This window comes from Poromitra crassiceps (assembly GCF_964638095.1).
Source record: "Poromitra crassiceps genome assembly, chromosome: 23".
Classification (NCBI taxonomy): Eukaryota; Metazoa; Chordata; class Actinopteri; order Beryciformes; family Melamphaidae; genus Poromitra; species Poromitra crassiceps.
In genome coordinates this window covers 2,935,726-2,948,977 of record NC_139639.1, presented here as the reverse complement: position 1 = coordinate 2,948,977, position 13,252 = coordinate 2,935,726, and the positions used below count along the sequence as shown (strand labels likewise).

General features: G+C 42.8%; 3 protein-coding genes across 3 annotated transcripts; all 3 read left to right on the top strand.

Moving 5' to 3' along the window:
• Positions 1–943: 943 nt before the first annotated feature.
• On the top strand, positions 944–1,858 carry LOC310797358 (G-protein coupled receptor 35-like; the record flags this gene model as incomplete). The annotated part of the gene is made up of 1 exon (XM_083659729.1): positions 944–1,858. The coding sequence occupies one exon, from the start codon at positions 944–946 to the stop codon at positions 1,856–1,858; it is 915 nt and encodes a 304-aa protein (XP_083515855.1).
• Positions 1,859–4,716: 2,858 nt separating this feature from the next.
• Positions 4,717–5,724, top strand: LOC310797357 (G-protein coupled receptor 35-like; the record flags this gene model as incomplete). Its single annotated transcript, XM_083659728.1, has 2 exons — positions 4,717–5,555; positions 5,715–5,724. 2 exons carry the CDS (start codon positions 4,717–4,719, stop codon positions 5,722–5,724), a joined length of 849 nt encoding a protein of 282 aa, XP_083515854.1.
• Positions 5,725–9,479: 3,755 nt separating this feature from the next.
• On the top strand, positions 9,480–13,041 carry LOC310797356 (G-protein coupled receptor 35-like; the record flags this gene model as incomplete). The annotated part of the gene is made up of 2 exons (XM_083659727.1): positions 9,480–10,294; positions 13,014–13,041. 2 exons carry the CDS (start codon positions 9,480–9,482, stop codon positions 13,039–13,041), a joined length of 843 nt encoding a protein of 280 aa, XP_083515853.1.
• Between the last annotated feature and the right edge of the window lie 211 nt (positions 13,042–13,252).

The window sequence follows — 13,252 nt, the reverse complement described above, 5'->3', positions numbered from 1 at the left end:
ACTTTATAAAAGACATCGGTTGTTGAGTGCAGCATACATGTCATGAACTCCAGAGGCATAAGCTGCATAATTATCTGGTGCCAGTTCCTCTTTGTTGGAGGTTTGTCTTTAATCCAAAATAAAAGAATATTTTTTCTAGCAGCAAAAGTTAATAAATTAAATAGCCGTTTGTGATGTTTATAAACGAGTTTCTTATGGGGAAGACCAAGAATAAGGCTGACAGGGTCTGGGTCCAACTCCACACCAAAGATGACACTCAACTGCTGCACTATGTCTGACCAGTATCGTTCTATCTTAGGACATGACCATATGCAGTGAGTGTAATCTCCAACCTCTATCTTACACTTAAGGCAGAGAGGAGACAGGCTAGCATTCATTTTATGACGAAGGCTGGGTGATATTTGCAATCTATGTATAATTCTTAGCTGCATCGACCACAGTCTGTTGCACACAGAAATTATTTTGGCATTATCAAATATATCACACCAGTCCTCGTCATCAATCTCCACCTCAAGGTCCCTCTCCCATGTCTGCTTGGTGGCCAGGGTGTTCAGAGTAGAGGTAGACCTTAATAAGCTATAAAGAAAACCAATAAAACCTTTACTTGGGCCAAGTAAGAGTACCCTTTCGACCTCAGAGATTTCTATATTTGTTGTTAATGTTGTACGCCAGAGTATGAAGTCCCTCACCTGCAGAAACCGTCCCTTTTCTTTTAATTACCACTGGGTCAGTACATCAACTCAAGGGATGTTTTTCTGTGGTAATTAAAATAAAAATTTAGATTTTGAGTCCTAGAAACGAGCAAAGATTTCCCCTTGAACTTATGAGTTATGAGTCAGTCACCATATCTTATTATTCACACCTTCCCCATGGCAGCTTCCCCTTCTGCGAATGCTGATTGATTTTCACTCTGATGCATTATTACCACTTACAGATGAGTAACATGTGCGTCACCAATGTCACCAACTCTACTTGCCATGCGGATGTCCTGGTGGGTGTGGCCTACACCCCCTTGTTTCTCATCAGCCTCCTGGTCAATGTGGCGGCTCTGCGGGTCTTCGCTGCCCAGCGGGCCTCCTGGACAGACTCCCACATCTACATGCTCAACCTGGCCGCCGCCGACTTCGCCCTCATCCTCTTCCTCCCCTTCAGGATCTACCACTCCTTCTTCTGCCTGAGTAAAACCTTCCTCTGTACTTTCCTCTTCTCCACACATTACATCAACATGTACGCCAGCATGCTGACCAGCACGGCCATCAGTGTGCATCGCTGCCTGGCTGTCAAGTTTCCACTGAAGGTCCGAGCGTGGAGGAGGAGGAAAGAGTTGGCGTTTGCCGTGTGTTTGGCCATATGGGCGGTTGTGGTGGGGTTAGTTTTCGCGTACCGCGAGTCTAACTACCCCGATAAACTGTTGACGTGCTATGAAAGATGTGAAAAGGATAACCCACTCCCGTCTGGATTGCGTCTGACTCTGCTATGTGCATTTTTCATCATTCCACTCTTGATCATTGTGTTCTGCTCCAGTCAGATCATATACACTCTGTCGAAGGATGAGTCAGTGGAGAAGAAAAACATTATCGGCATAGTAACAGCAAATATGATTGTTTTCATTGTCTGCTACACGCCGATCCATGTCAGCTTCTTTCTCCCACCAACGCCTGGACACGTGTATCTGCAGGTGTCCGAATGGATCGCCACCACAAACTGCTGCTTGGATTCTATTAGCTATTACTTTTTGTTGAAAGGCTTTTATAGAGGGTATGCACGTGACGTCACAGGGGCAGAAGTCACTGTGGGGTCACGCCCACTGAGTGGCAGCAAGACTGATTCTGAATGCAGTAATAATCAGCCTAGATAAATGACACCTGCTGCTCCAAACAACCTGCTGAATGTTTTGCCCATAGCTTTTGCCACTCAGTCCCAATTGAAGGGGCGTGTTCCGGTGGGAAAGTGACGTCTGTGCATACAATCTATTCATAAATCAATGGGACTGGCATACCTGCTGTCAAAGGTCCCATATTATGTTTGTTTTAGCAGTCTAAAACATTTATCAGTGGTCTTTAAAATAAGCCTATGAATTTTGTTGCAAAAAAAAACACAAACCCAGGCTCTGGGGCAGGGGTGGGCAACTTTTTTTTCCTGAGGGCCATACTGACTTACATCAAGTAAGTGAAGGGCCACACATTGGAGATCATACCTGCCAACACTCCTGATTTTCGCGGGAGTCTCCCTATTTTTAACCTTCTCTCCCATTGTGATTGGTAATTTCTTGTTAATCTCCTGATATAATAGTGATACAAATCCAATGGCTGTAGCAGATGAGATTTATTAACATAATTCTGCCTTTTATTGAGTTTTTGGGGGTTGTTTTCTTTTTCTTTGAGTCCGGCCCTGGGGCCGCCGCAAGAAATGACTGTAGAACAGTCATTTCTTACACATGAGATTACTTTTAGCCTTTTAGTCATAAAGATGATTGAAAGATAGCCTATTCCATATTCCAGACTGAAATGCTATAACAGAAGTGGAGTATTGGCCAGAATGACATGAACATTTGGACAGTTATTCAGCGGGTATCTTGCATGTTGCATTCAGGTGCAGTGGTGCACTGTTTGTTTGTTTGTTTGTTTGTTTGTTTGTTTGTTTGTTTTTTGTTGTTTTTTGCAATTCCATGCGGGCTGTATTTTACCCATGTGTTCTCTGGGGCCTCACCATCCTCTCAGTTTCTCCCCTCATTAATTATGTACTGTTCTGAGTGGGCGGCGATGCTATGATAATGAGCTGCTGATCTGATTGGCCGCCTGATCGCCTGGGTGGGGGGGAGGGTGCAGATGGTGCAGATGCGGAAGAACTCCAAAACCAACATGGCAGCTCCTGGTAGAAGAAAACTCTGTGACAGAACATGTACAACCTAATCGCAAATATGCAAATTACTCCCGTTGTGACAGGGAGTAATTTAGGTTGAAGGATGACTAAAGAAGCCTATATATGTATGGGCAAGAAAAACTTCATTATTCATAATATCGGACCGTTAACTTAAGATAACATTGCTGTATAATAAATGTTTTCCCAAAAGAGATGTTTCTCTGTTGTCTCTATATGCCACTCTATTTGTTGTGATTGACAAGCAAACAGGCACAACTTGTAGAGTACACCAAAATTTGCATACACCGCCCATGCACATTGATTTAGTTATTTCAACATGGTGTCAGTTGACCAGACAGAAGTTTTGAAGCTGTGGCAAAAGCTGGTTGTACATCGGTTGTCATAACAACTCTGTTCTATGTGCTTCAAACCACGCTTCAGACAGAGGCCGAGGAAGAGGGGCCAAATAAGTAACAGTAAAATATCACCACATCCTCTGTGAGACAGGAGATGATGCTTAAAACCTATTTGTCTTACTTGGAGTGTAAGTTCAGTGACAGCTTCATCACAGCAGCACCTCTTGTTTGGTGAGTGTTAAAACAATATACAAGTAACATAAGTTTATCTGATTTTTGTTAAAGTGACTGTTTGGAAGTGATGATGAGTTAGAAGGTAAAGTTAGCCTGTCAGAGTTAGAGTTCAACGTTGTCTCCTTTAATGGGCACAACATGAACGCTCTCTGAGAGTATTAGGGAAGTGAGTTCTCAAGATCTCAAAATCTGTATAAATCTAAAGTTTGTAACTGAGACAATTGTAAATTGTAAAGAAAATGCTTAACACTTTTAGGGAATAATGATTATAGCATGTTTAAACACTACATCTAATGATGTGCTATGATAGCATTCTTGAGGGTAAAAAAAATCATGTTTTTGATTATGTATGTAGGCTATCGTATGTATGTATGTATGTACTGTATGTATGCAGGGCCGATTTTAACCTGCTACATTAGGGTGGGCTGGTAGGGGGCAACTTTGGCGGTAGGTTGCCAGAGGTTGTGGGTTCGGGGATGGGGATTAAGTTGCTTTATATTCTAATTTATAAAGAACGATTTGAAGCAGGGTGTAGAAGCCATTTCCAGAGTTAAGTGTAATGGGTACACCAAATTGTTCCAGTAGGAGTCAGCCACCTACTTGTGACAGGTTGACAGATATGAGAAGATTATGTTCGTTATGTTTGTTTATATGGGGGACCAACAACTTATTTTACATGTATTTACCTTATTGGTATTATAGTGCTGTTCTGCATATTAATTACATTGCTTCACAATGTTGACATGTTGGCACCATGGGTGAGTCGGGTGTGCAGTTCAGTGACCCCCTCTGAGTTGATGTGTGCGGGTAAGTGTGTTCTAGTGCAATAAATGGTATTTCCTGTAGTCTTGTGTTGTATGGGGCACAGGATCTGCTACTAAAACGGAAATAATCTCTCTCTGCCTGTTATTGCCACTGCCAACACTTAGCTTGTTACAATATTTTCTTAACTTTTGGTGGGCAAGAGTCATGTCTGGGTGGGCTTAGCCCACCCCTGCCCATAGCTAGATACGGCCTTGTATGTATGTATGTATGTGGGTCAGTACATCAATGGATGTTTTTCTGCGACCCAGTGGTAATTAAAATAAAGAAAATTTGATTTTGAGTGCTAGAACTAGCAAAGATTTGCCCTTGAACTTGGGCGTAAGATATGGCTCACCATAGCTTGTAATTCACACCTTCACCATGGCAGCTTCCCCTTCTGCAAAAAATAAATTAAAAATAAATGCTGATTCTTTTCACTCTGATGCACTTACAGATAAGCATGTGCGTCACCAACTCTACTTGCCATGCAGACGTCCTGGTGGGTGTGGCCTACACCCCCGTGTTTCTCATCGGCCTCCTGTTCAACATGGCCGCTCTGCGGGTCTTCGCTGCCCAGCGGGCCTCCTGGACAGACTCCCACATCTACATCCTCAACCTGGCCGCCGCGGACTTCGCCCTCATCCTCTTCCTCCCCTTCAGGATCTACCACTCCTTCTTCTGCCTGAGTAAAAACTTCCTCTGTACTTTCCTCTTCTCCACACATTACATCAACATGTACGCCAGCATGCTGACCAGCACGGCCATCAGTGTGCATCGCTGCCTGGCTGTCAAGTTCCCACTGAAGGTCCGAGCGTGGAGGAGGAGGAAAGAGGCAGCGCTCGCCGTGTGTTTGGCCATATGGGCGGTTGTGTTGGGGTTATGTTTTGCGTACCGCGAGTCTAACTACCCGGACAAACTCTTGACGTGCTATGAAAGATGTGATGAGCACCCATTCCCTATTACATTCATTCTGCTTATGCTATGTGCAGGTTTCTTCCTTCCACTCTTGATCATTGTGTTCTGCTCCAGTCAGATCATATACACTCTGTCAAAGGATGATGACAAGTCAGTGGAGAAGAAAAACATTATCGGTATAGTAACAGCAAATATGATTGTTTTCATTGTCTGCTACACGCCGATCCATGGCGGCTTTCTGTTAAACTACCTTGTTGACCTACATGCAGACTGGGGACGTACACTTACACACGTGTATCTGCAGGTGGCCGAATGGATCGCCACCACAAACTGCTGCTTGGATTCTATTAGCTATTACTTTTTGTTGAAAGGCTTTTATAGAGGGTATGCACGTGACGTCACAGGGGCAGAAGTCACTGCGGGGTCACGCCCACTGAGTGGCAGCAAGACTGATTTTGAATGCAGTAAAATCAGCCTAGATAAATGACACCTGCTGCTCCAAACAACCTGCTGACTGTTTTGCCCATAGCTTTTGCCACTCAGTCCCAATTGAAGGGGCGTGTTCCGGTGGGAAAGTGATGTCCGTGCATACAATCTATTCATAAATCAATGGGACCAACTCCACAGAGCACGTGGGTAGATGACTGTCTGAGTGGGGATCCAGCTAGCAAGGGCGTGGTGTCTAGACTGTATGATATTATCCAGAGCGTCGCCTCCCCATCACTCACACACCTGGCAGAGAAATGGAAAGAGGAGTTGGGAATTGAGTTGTCAGAAACAGATTGGCAAGAGGCGGTCTCACTGGTGCACTCATCATCAATATGTATTAGGCACGGGTTGGTACAGTTTAAAGTTCTACATACAGTAGGCTTCACTTATCGGCGAGCAAGCTGGCCAAGTTATATCCTGGTTTGGACCCAAACTGTATTAGGTGCAGTCGAGACCCAGCTACCCTCAGTCACATGTTCTGGCTGTGCCCCAAACTGACCCCACTCTGGACAGGTGTATTTAACACATTTTCATTTATGTGTCATGAGTCATTGATCCCAATCCATTGACCGCTCTGTTTGGTGTAGTCCCACAGGAGACATCAATTCCAACTCACCAAGCTGAAGCTATAGCATTCTCTACATTACTGGCTAGACGTCTAATACTCTTCAGCTGGAAGAAGGTTAGGGCACCATCCCATAAGCGCTGGGTAGAAGAGGTACAGTAATGTCCCATCTCAAACTAGAACAGCTTAAACACACTGCCCGAGGCTCCACCCAGAAATACCTTAAGATCTGGCAACCGTTTTTGTCCTACTTCGAGACGGAGTTCCCACAGGTTATAGAAGAGTAGCTGCTTCCCCCCCTCCACCCCCCCCCCATCCTATCCTACATTTTGTTTTGTTTATTCGTCAATTGTACCTTGTGTATGTATTTGTGTTTTTGTCCTGACTGGTTTAATTGAATTTAATTGTATTGGTTTTGATTTATTGAGTAGTGTCGGTATTGTTGTGGGTTTGTTTTTGTTTTGTCCTGTTCTGTCTGTGTTAATTTGGAGAACGGAGTGCTCTGAAAAACCAATAAAAACATTTGAATAATAAATCAATGGGACTGGCATACCTGCTGTCAAAGGTCCCATATTATGTTTGTTTTAGCAGTCTAAAACATTTCTCAGTGGTTTTTAAAATAAGGCTATGAATTATGTTGCAAAAAAACATACAAACCCAGGCTCTGGGGCAGGGGTGGGCAACTTTTTTTTCCTGAGGGCCATACTGACTTACATCAAGTAAGCGAAGGGCCACACATTGGAGATCATACCTGCCAACACTCCTGATTTTCACGGGAGTCTCCCTATTTTTAACCCTCTCTCCCGTTGTGATTGGTAATTTCTTGTTAATCTCCTGATATAATAGTGATACAAATCCAATGGCTGTAGCAGATGAGATTTATTAACATAATTCTGCCTTTTATTGAGTTTTTGGGGGTTGTTTTCTTTTTCTTTGAGTCCGGCCATGGGGCCGCATTTTGCCCCAGGGCCGCAAGAAATGACTGTAGAACAGTCATTTCTTACACATGAGATTACTTTTAGCCTTTTAGTCATAAAGATGATTGAAAGATAGCCTATTCCATATTCCAGACTGAAATGCTATAACAGAAGTGGAGTATTGGCCAGAATGATATGAACATTTGGACACTTATTCAGCGGGTATCTTGCATGTTGCATTCAGGTGCACTGTTTGTTTGTTTGTTTGTTTTTTGTTGTTTTTTGCAATTCCATGCGGGCTGTATTTTACCCATGTGTTCTCTGGGGCCTCACCATCCTCTCAGTTTCTCCCCTCATTAATTATGTACTGTTCTGAGTGGGCGGCGATGTTATGATAATGAGCTGCTGATCTGATTGGCCGCCTGATCGCCTGGGTGGGGGGGAGGGGGGGGGGGTGCAGATGCTGAAGAACTCCAAAACCAACATGGCAGCTCCTTGTAGAAGAAAACTCTGTGACAGAACATGTACAACCTAATCGCAAATATGCAAATTACTCCCGTTGTGACAGGGAGTAATTTAGGTTGAAGGATGACTAAAGAAGCCTATATATGTATGGGTAAGAAAAACTTGTTTTTCATAATATGGGACCGTTAACTTAAGATAACATTGCTGTATAATAAATGTTTTCCCAAAAGAGATGTTTCTCTGTTGTCTCTATGTCACTCTATTTGTTGTGATTGACAAGCAAACAGGCACAACTTGTAGAGTACACCAGAATTTGCATACACCGCCCATGCACATTGATTTAGTTATTTTCAAGACGGCGTCAGTTGACCAGACAGAAGTTTTGATGCTGTGGCAAAAGCTGGTTTTACATCGGTTGTCATAATAACTCTGTTCTATGTGCTTCAAACCACGCTTCAGACAGAGGCTGAGGAAGAGGGGCCAAATAAGTAACAGTAAAATATCACCACATCCTGTGTGAGACAGCTATGATGCTTAAAACCTATTTGTCTTACTTGGAGTGTAAGTTCAGTGACAGCTTCATCACAGCAGCACCTCTTGTTTGGTGAGTGTTAAAACAATATACAAGTAACATAAGTTTATCTGATTTTTGTTAAAGTGACTGTTTGGAAGTGATGATGAGTTAGAAGGTAAGGTTAGCCTGTCAGAGTTAGAGTTCAACGTTGTCTGCTTTAATGGGCACAACATGAACTCTCTCTGAGAGTATTAGGGAAGTGAGTTCTCAAGATCTCAAAATCTGTATAAATCTAAAGTTTGTAACTGAGACAATTGTAAATTGCTTAACACTTTTAGGGAATAATGATTATAGCATGTTTAAACACTACATCTAATGATGTGCTATGATAGCATTCTTGAGGGTAAAAAAAAATCATGTTTTTGATTATGTATGTAGGCTATCGTATGTATGTATGTATGTACTGTATGTATGCAGGGCCGATTTTAACCTGCTACATTAGGGTGGGCTGGTAGGGGGCAACTTTGGCGGTAGGTTGCCAGAGGTTGTGGGTTCGGGGATGGGGATTAAGTTGCATTATATTCTAATTTATAAAGAACGATTTGAAGCAGGGTGTAGAAGCCATTTCCAGAGTTAAGTGTAATGGGTACACCAAATTGTTCCAGTAGGAGTCAGCCACCTACTTGTGACAGGTTGACAGATATGAGAAGATTGTGTTCGTTATGTTTGTTTATATGGGGGACCAACAACTTATTTTACATGTATTTACCTTATTGGTATTATAGTGCTGTTCTGCATGTTAATTACATTGCTTCACAATGTTGACATGTTGGCACCATGGGTGAGTCGGGTGTGCAGTTCAGTGACCCCCTCTGAGTTGATGTGTGTGGGTAAGTGTGTTCTAGTGCAATAAATGGTATTTCCTGTAGTCTTGTGTTGTATGGGGCACAGGATCTGCTACTAAAACGGAGATAATCTCTCTCTGCCTGTTATTGCCACTGCCAACACTTAGCTTGTTACAATATTTTCTTAACTTTTGATTGGGTGGGCAAGACTCATGTCTGGGTGGGCTTAGCCCACCCCTGCCCATAGCTAGATACGGCCTTGTATGTATGTATGTTTGTATGAGGGTCAGTACATCAATGGATGTTTTTCTGCGACCCAGTGGTAATTAAAATAAAGAAAATTTGATTTTGAGTGCTAGAACTAGCAAAGATTTGCCCTTGAACTTGGGCGTAAGATATGGCTCACCATAGCTTGTAATTCACACCTTCACCATGGCAGCTTCCCCTTCTGCAAATTTTTTTTTTTTAAATAAATGCTGATTCTTTTTCACTCTGATGCACTTACAGATAAGCATGTGCGTCACCAACTCTACTTGCCATGTGGACGTCCTGGTGGGTGTGGCCTACATCCCCTTGTTTCTCATCGGCCTCCTGGTCAATGTGGCCGCTCTGCGGGTCTTCGCTGCCCAGCGTGCCTCCTGGACAGACTCCCACATCTACATGCTCAACCTGGCCGCCGCCGACTTCGCCCTCATCCTCTTCCTCCCCTTCAGGATCTACGACTCCTTCTTCTGCCTGAGTAAAACCTTCCTCTGTACTTTCCTCTTCTCCACACATTACATCAACATGTACGCCAGCGTGCTGACCAGCACGGCCATCAGTGTGCATCGCTGCCTGGCTGTCAAGTTCCCCCTGAAGGCCCGAGCGTGGAGGAGGAGGAAAGAGTTGGCGTTTGCCGTGTGTTTGGCCATATGGGCGGTTGTGGTGGGGTTATGTTTCGTGTACCGCGAGTCTAACTACCCCGATAAACTGTTGACGTGCTATGAAAGATGTGAAAAGGATAATCCATTCCCGTCTGGATTGCGTCTGATTCTGCTATGTGCATTTTTCATCATTCCACTGTTGATCATTGTGTTCTGCTCCAGTCAGATCATATACACTCTGTCGAAGGATGACGACAACAAGTCAGCGGAGAAGAAAAACATTATTGGCATAGTAACAGCAAATATGATTGTTTTCATTGTCTGCTACACGCCGATCCATGTCAACTTATTTGTCTCACCAGACAGGCTGCCCGGGTATCTAAAGGTGTCCGAATGGATCGCCACCACGAACTGCTGCTTGGATTCTATTAGCTATTACTTTTTGTTGAAAGGCTTTTATAGAGGGTATGCACGTGACGTCACAAGGGCAGAAGTCACTGCGGGGTCACGCCCACTGAGTGGCAGTAGTGTCCTCTAGAGAGAGAGTGGCATCACTGGAATGGAGATGTCGGGACTCTTCTATCTACACGGCTCTGAGTGGCAGCAAGACTGATTTTGAATGCAGTAATAATCAGCCTAGATAAATGACACCTGCTGCTCCAAACAACCTGCTGAACGTTTTGCCTATAGCTTTTGCCACTCAGTCCTGATTGAAGGGGCGTGTTCCGGTGGGAAAGTGACGTCCGTGCATACAATCTATCAATGGGACTGGCATACCTGCTGTCAAAGGTCCCATATTATGTTTGTTTTAGCAGTCTAAAACATTTCTCAGTGGTCTTTAAAATAAGGCTATGAATTAATAACTCATTAACTCAAATCAACTCTCAATAACTGTCAAACTATTCATCATTCATCTAGTTTGACAGTTATTGAGAGTTGATTTGAGTTAATGAGTTATTAATTTGAGTTAGTGTGGACCAGTGACACACTCAATAACTGTCAAATTAAATGACAGACTTCAAAACAGTTTACAGTTTTCTGATATACTACTGATGTTCTAATGATACAAAGCTGGTTGAAAATGGGCAGAGTGTTCCTTTAAGAACTGACCATTAGTTACCATGTTAATGAACCAGTAAGTAATGATTACTTCCTTAATTTTCTTCCGCTAGTTCATGATTAGTTAATGAGTAGTTACTTAAGAACAGACTATTAGTTACCATAGTTGTTACTAGGGAATTAATCATTAGTTCATGATTACTTCACCATTAGTTACCATATTGGTGCCCCCTCAAGTAAAGCAGCCCATCATACTTAGTTGTTACTAGGGATGAACTCCCTAACTACCCATTAACTACTTATGAACTAGCGGGAATTTTTATTTTTTAAGGAAGTAATCATTACTGTTGGAGAAAAATATAAGTTCCATGCCATTTCCTAATCAATATTTCCTAATCAATAAGCTATAAGCTATAATTGCATACACATTATGACATGACTGCTCTGACCCATAGCACACTGACTTCTCCCCCAGCCCCATAGAGAGGACTTCTCCTTTTGCTTGCTGAGACCTTGTCCAGTGCATCGTGTACCATAACAATTGATACAGACAGGAGCCTGCACGGCACACACCCCCCCCTCTCTGCCTTTTCCTCCTCTGCCTATAAATCTATGTTACACTGTCGGCCATATGGCTGAATATTTGACTCTGTATGACATATCAGAATTGTGTACATTGAGGTTCAGCCCTCTGTCAATATACATGTATTGCAGAGAATGTAAGCTATTAAATATACTTTTGTGTTAAACAGTCCTGGACTCAAGGCTCAATTCATTTGGTATTAGATAAGCTGTGATATACATTTACATATACATTTAAGCGGATGTATAGAATTCTATTCTCTATCAATTGGCGTGTCACGAACAGGATATCTATGACAGAGCGGGTAAGTCTGAATTAATTTCATAATTCATTACTGAGCTGTCATCTGATATTTAAAAGAATCTGAAATATTTGCATGTTGTGGGTTTATCAAAAGGCTTTTGTGATATGGATCTATAAATACTGTAGGTCCAGCAACAGGTCCAAGGAAGCAGGACCAAGTTGATGCTTTTGAACAAATGGGTCTTTTCATTATGGATCTCCTTTTAAATGAGGTCCAGCAACAGGTCCAAGCAAACAGGACCTAGTTGAGGCTTTTGTGAAACAGGTCCAGCAACAGGTCCGATAGCAGGACTTAGTTGAGGCTATTAAGAGGACATAACAAGTCCAGCAACAGGTCCAAACGCAGGACCAAGTTGATGCTTTTGTAAGATCCCCCATAGCGAGACTGGGAAGCAATCATAGTTGTATAGCAATATGGTTGATAAGTTTTTTGAGATTCCCACAATGTGTAACAAGCATGTAACAAACAAACAACCAAAAATAAGCAGCTGGTTCATTGTAAAACAACACAATTTCTTAAGAAGCCTATTTTAAAGGAGCAAAAATTGAAGGAAGTTTGCAAAAAGTGTATTTTAGCCAATCCCAAAATACAGAATCAATTGTCCATCGAACAAATTGATCTGTCACCAAATTTGTAAATTCCAGATACCCCACACACGGACGGAACTGGTCAGCAGGAGAACAACCATCCCTCTGTCACCAGAGTCCCCACATCGAAAAAGGTAAGGTGTTGAATATTACTTTACACACACACGGACACCTCAAGATCACAAGTAAGTGATAAACAAAAACAGTAGCTCTCTCTCTCTTTTAATACGGGTTTTAATACCCTTGGTGCGTAATGCAAGACTGAAATATAAAGAGTTGAATGTGAATCAATGAGACATTAAATGAATGCGACATTCACAGTAAATAGAGGAATCAGTGCTTTGCTTTTTGCCAAAGGGAGTGATTACGAGAGAGAGAGACACGCTACAGAATTGATCAAAACAATGGCTCTGCACCGAGACTTGTGTACCTAAAACAAATACAGTAGATTAGACACTGTCTGCTCTCTGAGAATGGACACTGAAAAGGCTGGCCGTTGTCTGCGGCCGGAGTGTCAGAGAGCCAGAGAAATTATCGGACAGCTTGGGATTGTTATTAAACAATATGAGCAGATGCTTGGGCCCCCACAATTAGCCACAGCGCCAAACCCAATAACTATTGCTGTGATTTTCCCCAATGTAAACACCGCAGAAAAAGCACCTCAAAAGCCCTCACCTAGCACGGACAAATGTCATATTTGTGGTAAGCTCGGACACTGGGCCAATAGATGTCGGAATAAGAAAAAACGGGAGCAGCCAGTGGACAAACAGCCATCTGTTGATTCAATTGGCTCAAGTAGCAACACGGTGGTCATTCTCCCCTATACTGTAGCTGGCCCAATGTGATGGAACATAGCAGGCTGAAATAATTTGTTTATGTTTCCTTGGAAC